Source organism: Paramormyrops kingsleyae, chromosome 10 (assembly GCF_048594095.1).
Source record: "Paramormyrops kingsleyae isolate MSU_618 chromosome 10, PKINGS_0.4, whole genome shotgun sequence".
NCBI lineage: Eukaryota > Metazoa > Chordata > Actinopteri > Osteoglossiformes > Mormyridae > Paramormyrops > Paramormyrops kingsleyae.
The window spans coordinates 3,108,496-3,131,797 of NC_132806.1; the positions used below are offsets into that span (position 1 = coordinate 3,108,496).

The 23,302-nt window shown below is 41.2% G+C and overlaps 1 protein-coding gene across 5 annotated transcripts in view; it reads right to left on the reverse strand.

The window, feature by feature from the left end:
• Positions 1–23,302, reverse strand: part of LOC140577544 (neurexin-2-beta-like) — a 314,016-nt gene that overhangs the window by 104,098 nt on the left and 186,616 nt on the right. For all 5 annotated transcript variants that reach the window (XM_072717164.1, XM_023827381.2, XM_023827379.2 and 2 more), the window contains exon 2: positions 2,310–2,491. In XM_072717164.1, the coding sequence (XP_072573265.1) occupies positions 2,310–2,491 (182 nt within the window). The remainder of the gene's footprint in view (positions 1–2,309; positions 2,492–23,302) is intronic.

The following is a 23,302-nucleotide window of genomic DNA, read 5'->3' on the forward strand; positions in this document are numbered from 1 at the left end:
ATCAAGTTAGCCCTCGAGGAGTGGAGGCACTGGCTTGAGGGGGGCAAGCACCCATTCCAGTGATTTAACCCTCGACAGGCTCAGTGAGCCATGTTCTTTGCTCATTTCAGGTTTGCCGTCACATATTGACTGGGGGGAGAAGAATTCAAAGGCAGATACCTTCTTGCAAAAGATTGACTCAGACCAACTTTCTCCATCGAATGATCTTGTCCTCCCACCACACTGTTTCACTGTACCAGTCAGGTCAGAACTCAAGGATGAGCTAGCCAATGCCCATTACCACAATCCAGCCCCATCACGGGAAAAACCTATGAGTCTGCCAAGCAGTGAGTGCAGCTAATCTAATGGGTGCACACTCACTGACCTCCAGTCAAAGAATCCCGGAGCTGGTAAAATGTCTGTCCCACTTGTGCTCAATTCAAGACCCTGTGTGCACTACTGGTGGATCAACCAGCCCTTACCGATTCCTCATTGTTCATGGTTGTATATTGGCATGTATTTTATTACTGATCTACCCGTGTCACAGGGCCAGATGGTGATTCTGGTAATCATCAAGAGGTTTTTGAAAATGTATCCCCTAATACAACTTACTATTAATTTGGGTCCCCGGTTCCAGATCTGTCCCATGACAACCATGTCATACTCATGGACTGATTGATTTCCACCTGAGGATGTACATTAAATTGAAGGTGCAGTGCACACTTAGGCACCTTTCTAAACCTGGGTCTGGATAACACTTATCCGGCTTAATTGGCCTCATATGCAGAGGATACACAAACTGAGAAAACTGTTTCCCATAAGTGAATCTGAAATAACAGAACACCTGGTGCCTTTGGAGTGACCAGCGAGCTGTGGCAAGCTCTGACCTTGTAGGGAATGGCCCATGTGACATTATCCTCTCTTTCTGTTTATGAAATGAATGAGCTTATTAGCTATGTAGTGTCATGACATATGCTTGTCAGCTTGACATGCTTCTGAAGCAGCACCTAGTGTAAACAGGGGGGTGGAGCTGGGTTGGTAAAATTGTAAGAGTTGATAGTCAAATGAATATTATGAAATACATTTTCTTTGTAAAATTGCTCCATAACATTGCTCATGTATATATGAGTTTCTTCAGTTTGATTGCTTTAGACTTTACTCATAGGTGTGCCATAGGGTGGTTATAATCTGGGGGAAGGGAAGGAGAGACCTGCAAGAGAGAGCTTAAAGATACACAAACAAAAGAGATCCTCAAGAGAAGAAGAGAACTACAGTTGAGGGCACGAGAGCATGAGAAACGCGTAGAGTAGATCTACAGGAGTGAGTCCTACATCCAGTGCAGCCTGTTAATGGGAATGCATCATGGCCACCACCCTACATCCAGTGCTGCCTGTTAATGGGAATGCATCATGGCCAACACCCTACATCCAGTGCTGCCTGTTAATGGGAATGCATCATGGCCACCACCCTACATCCAGTGCTGCCTGTTAATGGGAATGCATCATGGCCACCACCCTACATCCAGTGCTGCATGTTAGTTGGAATTCATCATAGCCACCACAATACATCCAGTGCAGCCTGTCTAATTGCATATTTTATTTTCCCTACTCCTCCTGGGGGGTGCTGCCTGGAGACCTCAATCTATCAAGATGTCCAGCACACCCTGCAACATGTGACGTCGCCACTACCAATGATGTCCGTGCATCCAGCTTGCCGTTCTGCCTGTGTCATCTTCCTCGTATGACCCGCTCCCTGCCTTCTGGTTGTCTAGCGATTGGAGGGAGCGGTGGCACCGGCTGTCATCAACCCCCTGCTCCCCGTTTGTATCTCAAATTTTACTGTATTTGACTCTCCCTGCCAGCCCCTGGAGGATGGGCTCCCCCTTTGAGTCTGGTCCCTCCCAAGGTTTCTTCCTTCTCGGGAGTTTTTCCTTGCCACTGTCGCCTATGGCTTACTCACTGGGGGCTTTGGGTGGGGATGCTGTAAAGCGCTTTGAGACGATGTAGTGTTGTGATAATGCGCTATACAAAAATAAATAGTTGCTGTTGTTTGTTGTTAATGGGAAACCATCATGGCCACCACAATACATCCAGTGCAGTCTGTTATTGGGAATCCATCATTGCCATCATCCTACATCCAGTGCATCCTGTTTATGGGAAACCATCATGACCACAACACCCATCGTATGACAGCTTGACTTCCTCTTGTTAATGTTAGTCTCTGTTTCTTTAACCAAGAGAGCACCTACCACCCTGCTCACCTCTAGACACATCCGCCACAGCCCTTCCTGCCACATCCATTCCACATATTAACAAATGCGAGTTCCTTACTATGTGAAGTTCCAGGTAGTCTCCAAGTCCTGAGGCACTCTCCACCCTCACCAAGATGGCCTCTCTCAGCTGGGTGCTGAACCCCACTGCTAGCCGGTCTGCCCGTGTGCTCGGCCGGTCGTTGGGTGGCCAGGTGTAGGTGATGAGGGCTCCTCCTCTTCCAAAAATATATGTGGTCCCAGCTGATGGTTAAGAAAACAGAGATTTAAGAGATCAGCAATAAACCTGGACTTCTAGACGAACACAAACCATCATCTGTGCGGAATGTCACCCTCTGAAATCTTTTAAAGTCCTCAAGTACCTGTGCAAGAATATTTTATCAAGCTGATATGACAAGGCACACATCTTTCACACAATTTAGCAACTCAAATTCACCTCAGAGTGTTTTTGGAGTGTGAGAAAACAACTGCACACACATAGACTCAAACCCTGCTCTACAGAGGTTTGAGGCAACAGTATTAACCACTGTGGTACCACAGTTGCAGTTTCTACAGGCATACCGCTTTCCCTGGAAGGTCCAGAAGTTTCCTGAATACTGACAGCAGCTCCCTGACACCTTTGAATAATGCACAATGTCCCAGAAATCTGTCATTATGCGTTTCAGCAATGATAAAATACCCCAATGAGTCTTACCATTGCAACCCCCTGCCCCTTCCCCCCTTCAACAAATTTTACTACCAGTAAACAATGCAATTTCAGTGTGCAGAAGTGCAAATTATATAGCTGAAAATCTTTCTGTTTACCTGTGCCCTTGCCAAAAATGTTAATTATATGGAAAACAACAATACCTTTGGTGGCATCGGAAACATCGCTTAAAAACATTATATTTAAACTGAAGCAATACATAATTCACTTAATTATATAAACTTCCTTCATGTAATGGTTAACACTTAATTCAACATACTGTCTGTCCTAAAGTATTCCGTAACATGCAAGTACATACATTTATACCAGTGTTATTTCTCTTTTTTTAGTCAGTGTGGTTTAATTTTGGCCAATATTGCCAGCCAATATTTAAATTTTATAAATACTTAAAGTCAGAAACACCAGAGCTAAAGTACTAAAATAATGGAGATTACATTGGAGCCATTTTCCATGGTGGAGATTTTGGGTGCTTATTCACCAATGTCAAGAAATAAGGGACGCTGCCGCTCCGCCACCCCCCAGGTCCCCGACGATAAATTTTGCTGATGGGGAGAATTTATCACACAAATTTGAGACAAATTGTGTCCCATATTGGAACAAAAAGGACATTCATTTTATTTAACAATATGGATCAATGCTGTCGAAGATGGAATCATCCTATAAAATACACAAGGGTGGCACCTCTACATGGTCTCAAAGTGCCAGTCTGGCATGTGGTTTCATACGGCCCACAACATGTTTTTATTCATTATAAAATCAGGCCCAAAGATTGATCCTTAATTCTGCACAGAATAAACATTACTCTGCTAATCAGGGCTGGCAAGTGCCATTGCCAGTAACAACCCCCCCAACCCATTCCATATTGATGCATTCCAAACTGATGTCCTCAAAATGGGCAAAACATGATCCAGACATTATTAATGGTAATTAAAGATAAAAAAGCAACTAAATAGTACTGAAAAATGGCAACAAAGTATTTTATGTTTGTTTTTATTTTAGTTTTCTTAGAAAGCCTATATGTAGTTTTACTTTATTTTTGCATCATTTTATTTGAGGTTACGAAAATGGTTTAGTTAATGAATATAATCTTGTCTGAAGTTAATGCTCAGGTTCGGGTTCGGATTACTTTATTTGTACTTTATTTGTATTTTTAAGGACGGGTTTCCAAACCATGCAACCAAAGAAAAGCCTAAAACTGATTTTTTAAATCAGTTTTTAAATCGGGTCGGGTTGGGGCGGGTAAAGAAATTGTCACTTTATTTGCGGGGCGGATTGGGGCGGGTCATTAAAAACAAAATTAAATAAAAAATCCATGTATGTTGCGTGCAATTCCCTATAGCCTATATTAAATATTTGGGAATATCTATTTTCATATTTTATTAAGTTCTTTGATAAGGTTACGTCACGTGACAAGTCACGAAAGCGTCAAGCAGTAGTGATGCGCGGGTCGTCTCGTAACCCGCGGACCCCGCGGGTCGGGTTGGGGCGGGTAAAGAAATTGTCACTTTATTTGCGAGGCGGGCCAAATAATTTCATAAAAGCGGGACCCGCGGGTTGGAAAAATACCCGACCCGCGCATCACTACTGTGGACCTATACATATCCTTTCTTTCAGTTTTGCAGGGCTGATGTTTGGAAATTTCTCAAGGTACTGAAAGCCCTGTGAGTTCGGCTTGATGGGCCGAATGGCCTCCTCTCGTTTGTAAATTTCTTATGTTCTTATGTATATGAAAGCGTGATAAAATAAGATCAGTATGGTTTGGTCGATATATTAGTAAGAGAGTTTCTTCAGACAGTACAAATGCTGTTACCCCTTCTGACACACAGCCTCACAGTTTTCTTCATAATTCTACTTTGAGTCAATAGTTGTGTCACACCTGGCTCCGTACGATCCTGGTGTGTGCCACGCCCCCTCATTACCCCGTGTCAATTCCTGTTTGTGATCACCTGTGTCCTGTTATTTCTGGATAGTCTTTTGTATTTAGTCCGAGTCTCAGTCTGTTTTCCCCAGATCCGTCATTGTAGTGTCATGCGTTGTTCCTGGTTTGTTAGTCCTGTCGTCTGATTAAATCCTCGTCTTGCCCTACCTACTGGCTCCTCTCCCCTGCTTTCCGGCTCGCTTGCCCCGCACCCTGACAAGTTGTCCCTAGATATGCATTTGCTTCCACACATTCCACTCTCTGACTTTTGATAGGTGTAACTTCATATGTGCAAGCCTGTCTCTAAAATCAGCTACCATATCCTTAGTCTTAGGTGTGTTTAACTGCAGGTAGGACTGCTCACATCACCTAACAAAATCCTCAATGACCAGACTGTGGCTTGTTTCCTCATCCTGGAGCCTGCAAACTATAACAGAATCATCTGCATACTTAATAACAGTCCTGTTTTCCCTCCTACTCTGGCACATATTTGTGTAAAGAATAAATAAAAGGGGTGATAGCACACATCCGTATGGGCAGCTGATGGAGGAACAGACTTGGTCAGAGGTTTCTCGATTTACTTTCACTCTCTGTGTCCTGTCAGTTAACAAATCCAGAATCCAGCCCACAAGATTATTACGCTGCCTAAAGATCGGACCAATACATTTCTGTATGTATGCTGTATGAAGATCATAACCTTGGTCAAAATTGAAAAACATCCACTGAACATTGGTATTACATTGCAAGTTTCCTCCAGTATTCAGCAGATCCTAAACTCATGCTTATAAACTTGACGCAGCACCAATGTTCATTACATGCTCTACAATGCTGACGGATGTTCTGATCTTCAGACAGCATTGTAAAGATGTATCTGTGCTACCAGGGTAATTTCTCAACACGTTTCTGCTGCAGCACAGCACCTGAGTGTAATTTAAATTCTGCCAGTACATACCGGTTTTGCATATGAAAGAACTCTCTCCACGTCCTCTCAGAGGAGTCTTTTGTCTCTTCCTAGTCACTGAGACCTTCCTGCACAGCAGGAACCATTATGGTGTCCCTTTCTACACAGGTGTCCCCTTGTTTGAAAATCTAGCCTGTATTGCAGAACAAAACCCCTGAAGTGAGACAGATACACTGGGGTGTCACACCAACTTTGTGAGCCTGTTTATCATGGGATATTCACTCCCTCTCACTGATTAGCTGATGTGAGTCACCATTCTGCATCCACCTGCATCAGACATTAGTTCCCCATCTCTGACACAAAGATATCTAAAGTTCTATGAGAGGCCCTGTCAGGCAGCGGCTTCAGCTGAACCTGGGAGTCTCAGGCACTTGAAGAGATGGCGGGATTGGTAACCCCAATAATCATGGCAGCATATGCATTTAATATAGAATCAGCCCTGAACAGAACCTGATTTTGGGGGTTAATATGTGTAGTCAGGTCATGTCTGATTGGATGAACATGTGTAAATAGTTGTGTGGTGTTTGAGGTGTATGTTCCTTTGCAGAGAAGGACTACAGTGACGTTACTTTGTAGTACGGGAATGAGCTTTGCAAAGCTCATTGGGATTGCTGTGCGTACGTGACTGAAAACAGCCGGGAGTTAGTCGGAGCGGCCGTTGGGTGCCAAGTAGCTGCTTTTTGTAAGTACAGAAATGCAGACAAAAAATACTCTGAAAGTTGTAGAACTCTGTATGAAAATGGATGCATGGATTTCGTTAACTATTTGTGAAGTAAAGTATCCAGAGTAAGGGGCTGTTAATGCATAGTAATACCTTTCTTCACGTAAGATTATCGTCGTTCTGTTGGTTGAACACGATGCATGGTAATGCCGGGTTGTCTGGGTGGACGATATTAGCGGATTTATAAATGTTATTTTATTTAATTTAATTATTTTATTTCATCTAGTTCTGAGTCATCCAGAGGATTGAGAACCTACAAAAGTTCGTTACGCGGGTAACTAAGTTGTAAGTATTCCGATGTCTAATGTAAATGTAGGTAATACATGACAAATGTATCGTGTCTGATGCTTATGTTTTGTCCTCCTAGTGTCACCACTGCCGTTCATTTTGTACTATTTTAGGAGCATAGAGAATATTTCTATTTTGCACCTCGAGTGTGTTATTTATTAAAATATTTGTTTGATATTTCCGGAGTGTAAGGGGAGAAATACGTTTTTGCCAGATTAAAACCAAATAACATTGTGTATGTTATTTATGTTCCCTTTTCTGTATTCTTTTATTTATGGTTACACGTTGTGAAGGAAACCGACTAGACCCTCTTAGTCGTATCGTAGATAATAAAGATCCCCATTAAAATATATTTGTTGGTGGCGTGCGTCTCCCTATCCCGCGCCGACAAAAATGATATAGGTGTCAGTGTGAAATAAGCATGGCCAATCACCATTCATCAGCCGTGTCTGTCATTAGATAATCAGTGGGTTTACTTCAGAAGCCATAATTAAAACCAACATTAAAACCAAAGTACCAAAAGATCAGGCATGAAATAGGCTGTAGATGGCTTTCCTCATGATAAGACTGATACACAGTGCAGATAAACAACACAATTACTTTCATCTTCACTGTCTATTATTGTACCTGTAGATTGGCATTGTGTAATTAGTTTAAAATTGCAGAAAAACAGAATATTATTAATTCAGTCCTGCTCTCTGCAGACAAGTAATGGTCTGAATTGTGATGTTTGCTTATCTGCCATCACTGTAGGTAATTTTCTTGGTGGGGCAGGGGGTCTTAAAGGGCCAGGGGAAAAGGTGAAAATGAACAATGGACAGGCCTTGTTTAACTAAATTAAGGCATTCAGGTCATCCTTTATTTTTTACTAGAATGTTGTGGAAGTGCCTGTGAGGGACATAGGTGTGTCCACATGTGGCACTTTTAAAGAATGTGCGCACTCATGAAATACTGTTAAAATTCAATTTCAAATCCAACAAGAAGTTAACATTACAGTATTAATGGTAGTGGGTTTTGGACCCAGACAAGCAGCACTACATTTGACTATGAGATATAAAAAAGACCCTGGATCTCTGCTTTTACCTAAAAAGATCCATCATTTCTACTTGCCTGCGGAGAACATGATGCACTTAAATCTTCAGCATACAGATTAAATTCTTAATGTGGGCCATTCCATGTTAATCTTCATTTAGGCCTTGTCCTTTGGACAAAGACCAAGTAGTGCTATACTACTTGCAACCAGATGATAAGTAGCACATCCATGCACAATGTAATTGGCCAAAATAATTCACTTTTAATCACTACAATTAATGCTTTTTGTTTACCACTAATTTAGTTAGGTAGCTAACAGTAGCACTCATCAGTGTATGATGAAATTAACTCTTAACTACAGAGCAACTAAACGGTGCCTGTGAAGGACTGAGACCTTCCTGCACAGCAGGAACCACTATGGTGTCCCTTTCTACACAGGTGTCCCCTTGTTTGAAAATCTAGCCTGTATTGCAGAACAAAACCCCTGAAGTGAGACAGATACACTGGGGCGTCACACCAACTTGTGATGTGAACCACTTTATGGCAGATAGGAGGATGCTTGCGTTATGGTAAAACTATAACAGTGGATTTCCTTGAACTCTAAATATAATTCAACTGAGAAGCAAATAAAAAAGGCCTTGAAAGAGGTGCGGTGGGTTTATAACACAAGACAAAACAGAAGCATCACTGTGAAATGAAATGCGGCACAATAATAGTTTCAACTTGTTTTAGTTTTACCTGCTGTACAAACCCGTTAAATGAAAGTATGAAAGAAGCAGTGGAAATTCATTTAAGTGGGGAAAAAAACCTACCTGTTCACTTGCTTGCTAGTCATCCACACTGTAGCCTTTACAACCCTCCCCTCACCACTAGGTACTATCTGTCATTTCACAAACATTTAGCAGAGGGCAACCTGAAACACACCTACTGCATTATGGGAGCAGCCTGGGTACTTGGAACATAAGAGGAGCAGATTAATGTCGGTCATAATTATGATTGGTTTGGTTAGGATTTGACTTGACAGAGAAGTGATGTGAACAAAATTCTACTTTTACCCAAAATTCCTACTAAACTGCACTTAGGCCCTCCATAATTATGCAAATGCAACAATAATTTGAATGAAGGTTTCAGGCAAACCAGTTCAAGACAGGCTGCCATGGAAAAGCCTGTCCTTGGATTATCAGTAGAAGATCAGAGACTATAACAAAGCAGCTGGTTTCCCTGGGCATCATTCACATATCAGAGTCACAATATATTTATTATCCTGGAAGAAATTATTTATGCCTAATTCAAGTACATCCAAGTCATGGATGAACGCTAGTTTCTAAAAGTTTTATTTACACACTTAGTATATATTTTACATCAGAGTAGATCTCCTTGACTATGACAAAAATTATAATAATTATTTTGGTAAATATTGTGATCATAATTTAACACGATTACTCATTGACTTATCAGGCATTGAATTATCAAGCATTTATTGAACTAAGCATTTTTAGAAACTTGTCTTTTATAACAGTGGGTTTCCTTGAACTCTTTAATCTCACAATAATCATTTGTTTTGATAACACAAGACAACAAAAACATTTTCTGTAATCATCTGAGGACACAACACACTTTTCGAAATATTCTTTTTCACACTTATTTCAGATTTGATTTCAGTTTGTTACAGTCACATCAACTTTTTAAGTTATGAGGAATGTTAGTTTTCAGTGTACTTACATGTAGTTTTTACCATAATGTAAGCATCAATTAAGTAAATGTTTCAATAAATTCAGCATGAAGTCAAATAGGCATACACTGCGGCACAGATATACTGACAGCCCAGTTTCGGGTATGAATCAAGCAGATTTTGAACTCTTTCCTTGTATGCAGGAGACCAATGGCTAAACTGCCACTTGAATGCCTCTCAAGCTTTGAGTCTGGCTGCTGAGAGAGATTGTTTAAAACCTTCATCCTGCAAAACAGACTTGACCTGTGGACTAGTGATGCGCGGGTCGTCTCGTAACCCGCGGACCCCGCGGGTAACCCGCGGGTCGGGTTGGGGCGGGTAAAGAAATTGTCACTTTATTTGCGGGGTGGATTGGGGCGGGTCATTAAAAACCCGCCCCAACCCCAATAGTATTTTTTTGATAAGGTTACGTCACGTGACAAGTCACGAAAACGCCAAGCAGTAGTGATGCGCGGGTCGTCTCGTAACCCGCGGACCCCGCGGGTCGGGTTGGGGCGGGTAAAGAAATTGTCACTTTATTTGCGAGGCGGGCCAAATAATTTCATAAAAGCGGGACCCGCGGGTTGGAAAAATACCCGACCCGCGCATCACTACTGTGGACCTATACATATCCTTTCTTTCAGTTTAGCAGGACTGATGTTTGGAAATTTCTCAAGGTACTGAAAGCCCTGTGAGTTCACTTTACACATGGTCTTTAGAAGCTTCTTCTTTAAGCCTAGCTTGATATGGAGAGGTGGCAGAAATATTTTATTCAGACAACCAGAGGCAGAATCTGGACACTGTTTGTTCCTGGCTCACACCAACGGGATTGCAAATGGAATCACTACCTTTTTGTTGATTTAGCCAGTCATGCAGTTTGTTGAAACAACTGGTACAGATGACACGTGGAGCCCAAGATTTATCCTGGTCACCCAGAGGACAGCCGAAGTACAATTTGTTTATCTTCTTAAGATCTGTGGTAATTGGGCAACGCTGTGCTTTTGCCGTGAATGAACCAGACAGATAACAGAAACTGTCTGGATGATCAATACAATTTCCAGGCATGATAACAACTGAAATCAATTGCAGTTAATGCTATCTATAGCATAAAATATACAGACAACTGTTTTTAAATCTCCTAATATGCTTAGGATAATTATATCCCTACCAGGGGAGAAGCCATTCTTGATCTTGTTCTCTCTAATAACCAAGATAGGATTGGAAAATTGGAGGTCTTAGATCCACTTGACAATAGTGTCTGAAGAGCAAAGTCCAAAACAAAAATATGCAATGTTAGGAAGGCTAACTTTAATGGTATGAGACTAGAAACTGTAAACTGGATGGAGTTAAATAACAAAACTGTTGAAGAGGCATTAGAATTTTTATCACCGCATTACTGCAAGGACTTTGTTCCACAAATGGAAAATAACTAACAAAATTGGAATAAAGCAAGAGTATCTAAGTCTACTGGTTGAGTTAAAAACAGTATTAGAAGAGGAATGTCAAAAGGAAGATTGCATTGGAGGATAAGGATGACATTAAAAATTTCTTACAGTATTTTAACTTCAAAAGAGCTCTAAAAGATGAAATCACTAATCTGCAGGATAGTAAGGGCCTTCTAATTGAAAATGAAATTGATATAGTGTTGCACGGGTATTCACTGTAGAGGATACAAGTAACATACCAACTCTTATTACTAATCCAGTGTTGTCTATGACTAATATACGTATGTATAACTGAAGCTGATGTGCTACAAAGCCTAGCTAAGCTCAAAATAAATAAATCACAGGGCCCTGATGGCATCTTACATATACTTTTAAAAGAGATGAGGGATATTATTAGCCAACCTTTAACTTTACTATTTCAGAAATCCTTATCTGCTGGTGTGGTACCTTCTGATTGGCAGCATGCTAATATAGCACAAAAAAGGGGATAGAAGTAATCCAGCGAACTATAGGCCAGTTATCTTAACTTGCATAACAGGAAAAGTAATGGAAGCTATAATCTAAGTGAAAACAGTAGATTACCTAGATCCAAATAATATTATGAGGAATAGCCAGCTCAAAGCAGCAGGGATTTTAGGAACTGTAGCAACTTCGATTGAAAACTGGTTAACAGACAGGAAGCAGTGGGTAGTTATTAGAGGCACAATGTCACAGTGGGCCTGCGTTCATAGTGGGGTACCGCAGGGTTCAATTTTAGGACCACTATTGTTTCTAATTTACATTAACGATATTGACACCAATATATACAGTAAACTGGTTAAATTTGCAGACGACACCAAGGTGGGTGGTGTAGCAGATACTGATCTAGCAGCAGAGAGGCTACAACGGGATCTGGATTTAAACAGTGACTGGGCTGATAACTGGCAGAACAAATTTAATGTAGACAAATGTAAGGTAATCCATGCAGGGAGCAGAAATATAAAGTACAGATATTTTATGGTTTCCACTGAAATAAAGGTAGCTGATTATGAGAAAGACCTTGGTGAGTATGTTGATGCTTCCATGTCCCACTCTCGCCACTGTGGGGAAGCAATAAAAAAGGGCAACAGAATGTTGGGTTACATCTCTAGGTGTGTGGAGTTTAAGTCAAGGGAGGTGATGCTAAGATTATACAATTCCTTGGTAAGACCCCACCTAGAATATTGTGTGCAGGTTTGGTCACCTTACCTTAAAAAGGACATTGCTGCATTAGAAACGGTTCAACATAGGGCTACAAGAATGATTCCTGATCTTAGAGGAATGTCTTATGAGGCGAGGTTAGCTGAGCTGAATCTGTTCAGCCTCGAGCAAAGGAGACTAAGGGGGGACATGATCCAGGTATATAGGAACAGGTCTGGATGCTGTTCAACCAAATAGTTAGTTCAATATTACTTCAAATACAAGAACTCGTGGCCATAGGTGGAAAACAGCGGGAGAACATTTTAAACCGGATTTGAGAAAGCATTTCTTAACACCGCATGTAGTTAGAGTATGTTAGCCAGTGTACCATACCGTGGTCCTGTCATACTATACTGTAAAACTGTGGCTCCATATTATAGTGATTCCGTGGGACAATATAACTCCACTCCCCTGGTTTTATAGTGTTGTTATGTGTTAGGCCTTACCTCTGTTTCAGCTACTCAGCAGAGATGACAATTAAGTTGTTGTAGCATAATAATTGATTGTTGATGTAAGTTTAGAAATGTTTATGGGGCTCGTTATGCTCTATAAACTGACTATATAACATTTAATCATCTGTCTTTCAGCTATTTTTGGCGGCTCTTTTAAACAATACAGTATTGGTAATTTCTATTGCTCTAGCGGGAGAACATTTTAAACAGAATTTGAGAAAGCACTTTTTTACACAGCGTGTAGAGTATGGAATAGTCTTCCTGTTAGTGTAGTGGAAGCTGAAGCCTTGGGTTCCGTTAAATCAGAGCTAGATAAGATTTTAACAACTTTGAGGTATTAATTACATTCTCCCCAAACGAGCTTGATGGGCTGAATGGCCTCCTCTAGTTTGTAAATTTCTTATGTTCTTATACCAAATACCATGCAATATATAATTAGCTTCACCACAAAAACTAGATGTACTAGAGAAAAACTAAACACAGATTTAAAATCAGCATGAAAAACACTACAAAATCCATATAAAATTATCTCTGATGAAAATGAGCTGTTGACCTGTGTAATCATTGGAATCCAACATTGTAATTGAAATTGAAATTCGATTAATTGCCCAGCCCTACATCAGAGTCAGACATACAATTCTGGTGCAGCATCAAGTTTAACCTAAAACTTGGCTTAAGCAATGAAAATCATATTACATTCAAACAATGTTCTTTGCCGATCACTACAATTAGAATAAAATACCCAATGACCCAAGCGTGTATTTTCACACAGGTCAAAAATATTCAAGCTCAGCTGGATCATGAAAAGGTAATCAAGCAAGGCCTCAATCATGCATGTTCTTTTAATAGGTTTTATCATACTTTAAAGAAAAGAACATTACCATACAAGCATTCAGAAAATAATAATAATAAAAAAATACATTAAAAATACATGCTATATTATTTGGAGAGTTGAAAATGTTTGTAATCATCCAGCAGTGCTTGTGCTTGTAAACACAGGTAATCACAAAACCGACTAGCCTATGGCTAAAGTAGGTCATCTTAAAGAAGCTCCACCTTAAAGTATTTCAGGAAACCCGAAAGATTTCTTTACGTACTGTTATAGAATACCTTTAGCTACTTTCCAAGGAGTGCTGAACCGATCCGTTGGTTTGGGTTAGAACTGGCAGTTATTGAGGGTCAATTAGATCAGTTCATACCAACTGAAACCAGAAAACTCGATGGTTATATTGGTTTACACAGTCATACTAAACCTTTTTTTCATCCCAATAAGCTTTAACAAACAGTGTAAATAAATGTGTAGAATGTTATACAGTGGATAAGTGTATGACCTACTTATCAATTCTGATAATAACTTCCTATTCATCCCAAGTGGGAATCCTGATCAAAACTGAAAAAGCTTATACGTCAAACATTATGCTGTAGATTAGATTTAGATTTTTGGACAGCTGAACTTCCTGGCATTACACATCGGAAGATCCACGGGTCCAGCTTCTAGTAAAACACAGCAATGGTTTGTAACCCGAAATAGCTAGAATACGGGAGAACAGCTGTAGATTGATTCACCTGTCCAAAAGCTAATTTAAACCCTGCTGAAAACACTGCTGGAAGAGGCTGTCCATAAAAAGGTGAGGACCTAGAAATACTGCTTTTATCATTTACTGGCCACATGGGGCAAGACATCGATACAGAGCAATTCCGGTGTAAGAGGAGTGACCGACTGTAATCTAATGTCATTAAATCGTGCAATGAAAAGGATTTGTCTGGAGAAATAAAGTGTAATGTCAATGTACACAAGGTACAGTCCTGGATTAGGAAACTCACGACAAGGAGTGGGGTGGATATTAATGTAAATAATTTTTAGACAAAAATTTTAGATGAATTTTTAGATGAGTGTGAAAAACATGCTGTTAAAACATGCAACAGATAAATACAACAGGATATCTAAATACAGGATTGTGGTGAGAGGAGAAAGAACAGCAGGCAGTTTCTTAGTCCGTGAATGAGGATGAACTGTTTATTATTACAAAAAAAGGCAAAACAATATCTGGTTGCTGCCAAGACTCCTGCACCCTGCCCTAACTGCCAGGAAGAAAAGAACCTTCAAAATAAAAGCACATCTGCCCTGAGAATTCTGACGGAACTAAGAACAAGCTACAGGATATTTTTTCTTTGTTTTAGAATTTTATTCTGTGCTTTGCAGTTCACAGAACATTACTTCATCTTTCAACATGCTGAACAGTCTAACAGAGGAGTCCAGAGCTAATCCCAGGCAGCAGGGCTGGGGTACAATCTGGAATGGGATGCCAGTCCATCACAGGGCCAGTACATAAATACACTATGAACAATTCAGAGGTACCAGTTAGCATAACTGCCTGCCTTTGGTCTGCAGCAGGAAACCCGCACACAGGGAGAACATTCCATCTCCACACACCTGCGGAGACAAAATGTAATCCGCCCAACTCTGGGGGTATGAGGAAACAGTGATGCAAACCAAGCCATTGTGAAGCATTAAAGACCCCTAATTCATGTTTAATTGATTCCCATTGTCATAAACTTACTATAATATGGCTTCAGCCTTAATATAGTACATAATATCCAGACGTAATGTAGTCTAATGGCTCATAGCCATAGTTTCACTGCTCCATATTTACATAACCATAGGCAAAGAGTTATAGTTCTTTGTAGAAATATAGAAAAAAAAACATACAAACACAGTCAATCCATGCTCCTTTTACATCTTTTTAAATCCATTTGGACTCTCACTACTGCTAGAAATAAATTTGATTTTTGCACCTCAGTGTGTTAAATATCTGCTTTCTTCAGACAGCTAATACAAGGCACAGTTCAAAAACATCAAGGGAAGTGGGAGACTGACTGCCTGTATCTCTGCTGAGCAGGGTGTGAGCAGAGTGGGGCTCCGATCCTCTACTACTATGACATGGCTGGAGGGCCATCTGGTCAGCTGTAAAAACACAATGATAAAAGAGGCGCGCAAGACGTAGGTCCTCAGGACAGATTGAGGGTACAGAGGAAACTTTCTGGGGTTTAAAAATGCAAAGATGACATGACAGTCATCGGTCTGCCTACAGAGATGAGGTCAACTCCCTAACATCATGGTGCCAGAAGAACAATGGCTCTCTTAACATCGGCAGGAATATCGAGTTGATTGTGGACTTCCGTTTGCAAGGGACCAGCGTGCACAAAGCCCTTCATATGACTCTACGGTGGACAGAGTCAGCTGCTTCAAGTTCCTGGGAGTCAACATCTCCACAGACCTGTCCTGGTCAACACATACCACTGCAGCAACAAAAACAGCACAGCAGCGCCTGTTCTTCCTGTGCGGAAGTGCGTCATGTCAGCCCACATCCGAAGGAATTTCTACATGTGTGGAAAGCATTTTACCTGGTGGCATCACCACATGCTACGGAAGCTGTATCGCCCACGACTGGAAAACCTTGAGGAGTACGGTGAAGTCAGCACAGAGTATCGCTGGCAGCAACCAGCCTAACATCCAGGTTAACTGCAGAAGTAGATGCCTGAAGAAGGCCTGGTCCATCCTCAAGGACCCTAGCCATCCCAGCCACAATCAGGGAAACAGTATCGGATCATCAGAGTGCAGACACACAGGCTCTGTAACAGCTTCTACCCTCCGGCAGCGAGGCCATTGAGTAGCTGATCAAGCTGTTAGTTGTTAGTATGGACAATTTGCACATTTCTTATTTTATTTATTATTATTTGCTGTGGCGCTCCCTAATGGGAGCAGACAAAAAAGAAGATGATTTGTTTTGATATTTAAAAAATATTTTTAGTATTTTATTGCAAATTTTTTATATTTTACTTATTTCCTTTTCTTTACATATTTCTATTATTTACTATAGGGATCTCTCAGGGAAACTCATTTCATTGCCTCCATGTACCACTGTAGATTGATTTAATTTGATTTGATTTGCAATTACCTTTTGAGATGTATTGTTTGAATGTATGCAGCAGGTATGTCCCCAAAGAAGACGCTGAGGCAAGAACTAATATGTAAGTTTGGTTAACTTATTTCAAAACTGGAAAACTGCAAAAGAGCCAAACTGTAAATCACATTTGAAAAAGTGATAGACTTTATAGCCACATAAAATCTCCGAAAATAGTCGATAAACATTTAAAGCACATATTAGTTGATGGGTACTACCACCTATATTAATGCAGACTGTACTCATTTAAAATTGCATCAACCATGCATTTAAACAACAAGACACATGCCCGCAATTATGATGTTACTTTAAATAGGCTAGGAATTGTGAATAACATTAGTAATGTTTCCTTATGTAAAAAGGAACTGCGGTGAGTGCTTATTTCTCTGCTGAGAACAAGGATGAGAGAAAAGGGAGACCTATATACAGGCAGACAGTGATGTGCTACAATGGAACTGGTGTCAATGCCAGTGTCCCATTCCTACAATGCAATGTGTAAACTGGAGACAGGTACAGTGTAGCACTACTCCTTAAGAGAAGCACAGGCAGTACACAGCAGGGTTAGTGACTCTAAGCTGGTATTACAGCCTGTTGCATTAATCTACTTTAGTTTGAATTTGATACTGCAAATAGCATGTAGATTGGTCCACTTCAAATGTTGCAAATACAAACAATTTCCACACAATTGAAATCGAATCTTTATTGGAACCATTTCTTCCTCATCAGCCATGCCACATGCGCAGTTCATCTGTGCACCATATGTTGATTACCAAGTGACACAAGTACAATATTATTAGCAGTCAAATGGCATACAAAGTTTGTTTGTATAACTGACAAACAAAAAACTAGTGAGATATACTGACAGTGCTGAGATGTTATTCAGACTGAAATTACATTGTTTAAGATTGGTCTGTCTTTGTCGTAGTACTGCTGCTGCCTCCAAACACGCAGGCATCTCGTGAAAGGCGCATGCTGCTTTGTCCTGTTATAATACAGTAATAGTGCTACTGTAAATAGAGCACTTGCAACTTGGCATTCATTGGAAGTTCAAGCTTAGTTGCGCTTATGCCTTGTCAACTCGCATGTTTGTAATGTGCTTTTTCCCTCTCTTGTACATCACTATGGAAAGAAGCATCCGCTAAATTAAAGTAAAGGTGCTGTAAATGTAGTGCTGTATTGCAATTCTTGCAGTTCCTCCGAAATTTGTACTATGGTAACATATGGTAAAATATCAACATATCGGCCACTGCTAGTCAGGACAAAAAGCTAGTTAGTCGGTAAAGTACTTGGTTGGCTCCTAAAATCAGCCATATTTAGACTGGCTGGCCGAGTGCCGGTCACCAAATAAAGACTTCAAACTTCCATGACTGCTTATGCAATGAGAGGTTATGGTTAATGTGAAAGCTTTCCCAAGAACTACCTGGTTCTGCGACTCAGGTTAAGTGCCTTAAAAGGCTCTGACAGCTCAGCTGTCCGGTTATCCCATCGTAGGGCTGGAATGGCCACTGTTGTTTCTCAGATGCACATTTCAGTTCGAATGTCACAGAGTGGATAAATGAGCTCTGCTCCCAGCTCCAGCAGGCTAATCTCACATCTCATCTGCACTGACTGAGGCTAAAGAGCAGCAAAATGATCGTATCAGTTAATGTCTGCATATGAGTGCATTATCCGAACAGGTTCATTTTTATGCTGTTCAGTTTTTATATTTATATTCTGTACTATGATGTAGTATAAGTCGGCTAATTTAATCTTCACCTCCACCAAACTTGCACCGGCCTGGATGAAAGAGATCCATACAGTACATAAGTTGTGACCTTTCAGCAAAGCAGTCAGTTTGGGGGTGGGGGGCGGGGGGGTTCAATTTTGAAGTGTCCTATAAGGCATATGAATCACTCTAAAGTAAACATTCATTTTGAAGAGGAGCCCAAAATCTCATTCACACTGTTCCAAGCAGGTCTGCTGTTTACTTGAATGTGCAATGTTTCTGCCCCCCCCCCCCCCCCCCATCCCCCCCCCCCCCCTATATAGGAAGCAATGCCGTCAGCAGCACTGAGGAGTAGGATTAGCACCTCTCTTTCTTTCTCTTTGGGTCTGAATTAAATTTAAGTCCTGCCTGGCTTTGAAAGTGATCAGCTAGGCAAGGCCATCAAATCTAGATTAGGAATCCTCCATCGGTGGTGGCCTCTGAAGCCACCAGCATTCTCTGAAGAGAAGTGCAGCAGTCCTGGCACTGCCAAGTACAAACACTCAAGACAGCATAAGTGGCACCTTCAGACCTTTAAAAGCATGACATTTCTCATTAAGCATCATCCTGGGGCACAATGCCGGCAGCCTAGACACTGCCTACCAGAAACCTGCCAATAAATCTGAGAATCTGCACAGCGCACTGGAGAACAGCTGCTAGTGAGGTTGGAATTTTCCTTTGGCAGGTCTAAAAATGTGATTGTAGACAGGAGGACTTCCCCCACTTCTCAAGTTCTCCACATTTGCTTAGCCTCTCCAGTAAGTACCCAGAATAAAGTGGCTGGTGGTTGCATAAAGCTCCATTTGTTTTGTAGCTAATAATGACTCAAATCAGAGCATCCACTGTAATACATTAGAGAGCCACTGGAGAGGCAGTAGTAAACAAACAGTGGGGTTTGAAGGTGCAGGCATAGGGCAGGGCCTGTCAAACCAGTAGGCGACATAGGTGGCCACCTAGGGCGCCAACTTCTTAGGGGGCGCTGGCTTGTCAGCCAATTTCACTTTGCCTTGGACTGAGGGCACTGGTGATGATGCTCACCTGGAGCACCAAATCGACTAGGACTGGTACTGGCACAGGGTGACTCGGGGCTGCAGGAGTCCTGCCCTCTAGGGGGAGCCCAACCAGTCCCTCTGAATGCCTAAAGTGAGTTTATATTAGTCGGCCCTTGAGCAAATGCACAAGCTTCAGGTGTCCAGACATAATTTAGCTGGGGACCTGGAATAATCCAGCACATTGTGCCATGACTGAAATCTGCTGCTGTATCTCACATATAAGGTGAACAGTGGAGCTTGTAATGCTGAAATAATTAACTGTGCATTCATATTAGTGCTAGTAGCCAGTTGATGCCTGAGAATGGAGATGACTGAGAGTTACAGAGTTACGGACTGTGTCTGTCTGCAGGCAGGAGGGTGGAATAGCTTGTTGAAAGCAGTGATTTTTACAAGCTTTTTGTTAACATAGGTTAACAATTCCATACGTGAACAGCATGCCTTTAATCGTTTGCTTTGTAAAATGCAGAATTTCACTTAGTCCATATCTACAGTGTGCACTGCAGTGCTTCTCTATATCCATATCTACAGTGTGCACTGCAGTGCTTCTCTATATCCATATCTACAGTGCTGAGATGCGTTCTACATCTTAATGAAACTGGGTAATTATTGTCTTTGAGTTGTACAGTAACAAATTCTTTCTGGTCATTTTAGAACTTAAGAACATAAGAAATTTACAAACAAGAGGAGGCCATTCGGCCCATCAAGCTCGTTTGGGGAGAATTTAATTAATACCTCAAAGTTGTTAAAATCTTATCTAGCTCTGATCTAAAGGAACCCAAGATTTTAGCTTGCACTACACTAACAGGAAGACTATTCCATACTCTACACGCTGTGTAAAAAAGTGCTTTCTCAAATTCAGTTTAAAATGTTCTCCCACTGGAGTAATAGAAATTACCAATAGTGTATTGTTTTAAAAGAGCCTCCAAAAATAGCTGAAAGACAGATGATTAAATGTTATATAGTCAGCTTATGGAGCATAACGAGCCCCATAAACATTTCTAAACTTACATCAGCAATCAATTATATTATGCTACAACAACTTAATTGTCATCTCTGCTGAGTAGCTGAAACAGAGGTAAGGCCTAACACATAACAACACTATAAAACCAGGGGAGTGGAGTTATATTGTCCCACGGAATCACTATAATATGTAGCCACAGTTTTACAGTATAGTATGACAGGACCACGGTATAGTACACTGGCTAGATAACCTACACCCTGTAGAACAGTGGTGCCCAAACAGTCGATCGTGATTGACCAATCGCAGAGTAATTCTCAATCGATCACAAAGTGCGTCGCAATTATCCCTGCACTTGCACCCATTTTCCAGTGTGCAACTAATAGTGAACTGTAAACATTTAGCATGCAAACATGTCAGAAGCCAAAAGATCAAAAATGTATCATTTTCATTCAGAGTGTGACGAGGATTATTTTTATGTTTACTCAAATTCAAAGTCCATATGCCTTATTTGCAATGTGAGCATGGATTTACCGAAGAAGGGCATTTGGAGCGTTATTTCAGAACAATGCACAAAAGCTACGAGACCGAGTGTCCTGCTAAAACAGCCATATGCAGCCGAAAAGTGCGAGAACTGAAAAGTCAGTTAGCAGTACAGCAATCAGTTTTTTTTACCCAGCTGCATCTTCCCAGTGCCAGCGGTCCCACTAGGGTAGAGAAATACATTTATTTACACTTTTTCAATTTGGAGAATTACCTGGATTTGTCTGGTTTTTCTGTGTGCATGTTAACTATGTAGAAAGGCAATAGCTAGAGTAACAATAGAGTAAAAGAGTAATAGCTATGGCTCCCTATTTGAACTGGTAGATCTTAGCGCAGTGGCCACTTGAAAAGTAGATCTTGAGTTAAAAAAGGTTGGACACCCCTGCTGTAGAACTATGTCAAGCATGGTGGCTTCTGGGTGGGGCTCGAATCCCACCTCCTCTCTGCTAACTGATATCTCTAAAATGATGTGTAGTATGTGTGTGCCCTGAGATGGAATGATGTCTGGTCCCAGCCTTGTGCCCAGTGCTGCCTGGTATGGGTTCTAGCCCCTAACCTCCTGCAATTGTGACCAGGAAAACTGGCAAGAAGAAGGATGCACATGAGAAACTGAATATAGTTCAGAGAGATATTTATAAACAATAGCTTCAGAACCAAGCAGCATTTTTGCTGGAAAACACAGAAATACAGTAATCCTCCAATCAGCTCCTTTAGCATTTTAAGGGTAATGGGTAATGTTTAACAAGGACAATTAGCACAATAACAGGCTGATCTGCTGTACAATTCATTTAAGAGACATTTCAAACCTGGCAAGATTGAGCAGAGCTACTGCTATGAATTGTTCACCTGAATTAGTCGTGCTAATGTTGTGTGTAATTATTGGGAAATCTGGAAACACAAAGGCAGGCCTGCTGGCTTTCTTACCTGGTTAATTGGCTGTAGGGCATTATGTCGACTGGTGTCCTCAGCACAAAAATAGCTCCGCTGCCAAAAGCACGTGACTCATCATAACTGCTACTTGTCCTCTGCATGCGGCTCGTGGGCCGGAATCTCACGTCTGAACTTGGATTTCCCCCTTAGCTTTCCTCCTCTGGGGTTTGCTGCCTTTGCTCATATCTCTTTCTCTCGCCAGCATTTCATAGTAACTTTCATGGATGCCACAAGACATTAATTTTGCACTTAAAGCTGCGGATATTGTTTCCTTACCTTCAAAGAGCATCCACTACCCAGACACCTTTTAAAGGAAGTCTTTGGAAAAGCTGCAAAGGCCCATGCTGATGAATTGCAGTGTACACACATGTAATCCATAAAGCAGAGTCTTATTATTATGGCTGCTCCTGCATAATGGGAGAGTGTTGCCTGTCTCCATGCTGACACACTGCATAAATCAACTCTCAAAACAGATAGTTATACGTGTAACCTAGCAACAAGAGAACACAGGCCTCCATCATTGCAAAAAAGGCTAGATCCTACACATAGGCTTATGTACATGACTATGACTATGGTGTAGTTTATGGGAGAGCCAAGACTGTGCTATGGCTTCCGAGGTCAGTGCTCAGAGATGCTGTGGACAGTTTAAGGATGTTTTCAGGTGAGAACATGGAAACTATCTGCAGGGTGAGGGAGCCTTGGGACCTGTCATCCCATAATAAGAACTCACCACTACAGTATACTGCCCCTCCACATTGATAAATAGAGATTAAAAGGCACCCAGAACTCTCTGTTCTGTAGGCACTTTCCTCCCTCCTGCATTGTAAAGTGGTAGTGAAAGTGATTAGTTGTCATTGTTAACACACTACAGCACAACAACAAAGGGTGTTTGCATTTAACCCATATGTGACATAGCAGGGGGCAGCTAATTCAGTATCTGAGCGTAGTTCCTTATTCAGGGCACATTGCTGGGTTGGGATTTGAAACAGCAAACTTTCAATTACAAGTGTACTTCCCTAACCATTAGGCCACCACTGCCCCTAGGTCATGGAGACGTGGTGTCCAATGCGTGCCCAGCTGAGCAGGGATCTCTGTGAGTGATTTCCCCTCCTGTGGAGAAGATTGATGAGCTGGGCCCTTTCTGTGAGCAATATCCACTATTGTGGAGAAGACAGGAGAGCAGGACTCTCTCGATGAGTGATTTCTCCTTTAGTGAGATGATAACCCTTCATTCAGCAAGTAAAGCAGCTACCAAAGTACTCCAAAAAATTAACCAGAAGAGCAACACAGTACCTGAATGGCCAATAAAATAGAAGATGGACGTATCTGGGAAAACCTTCTCTGCAGTACATTTTACTATCATGCATGTGCATCATATTGTAACACACTAATGAATAAATCAATTTATAT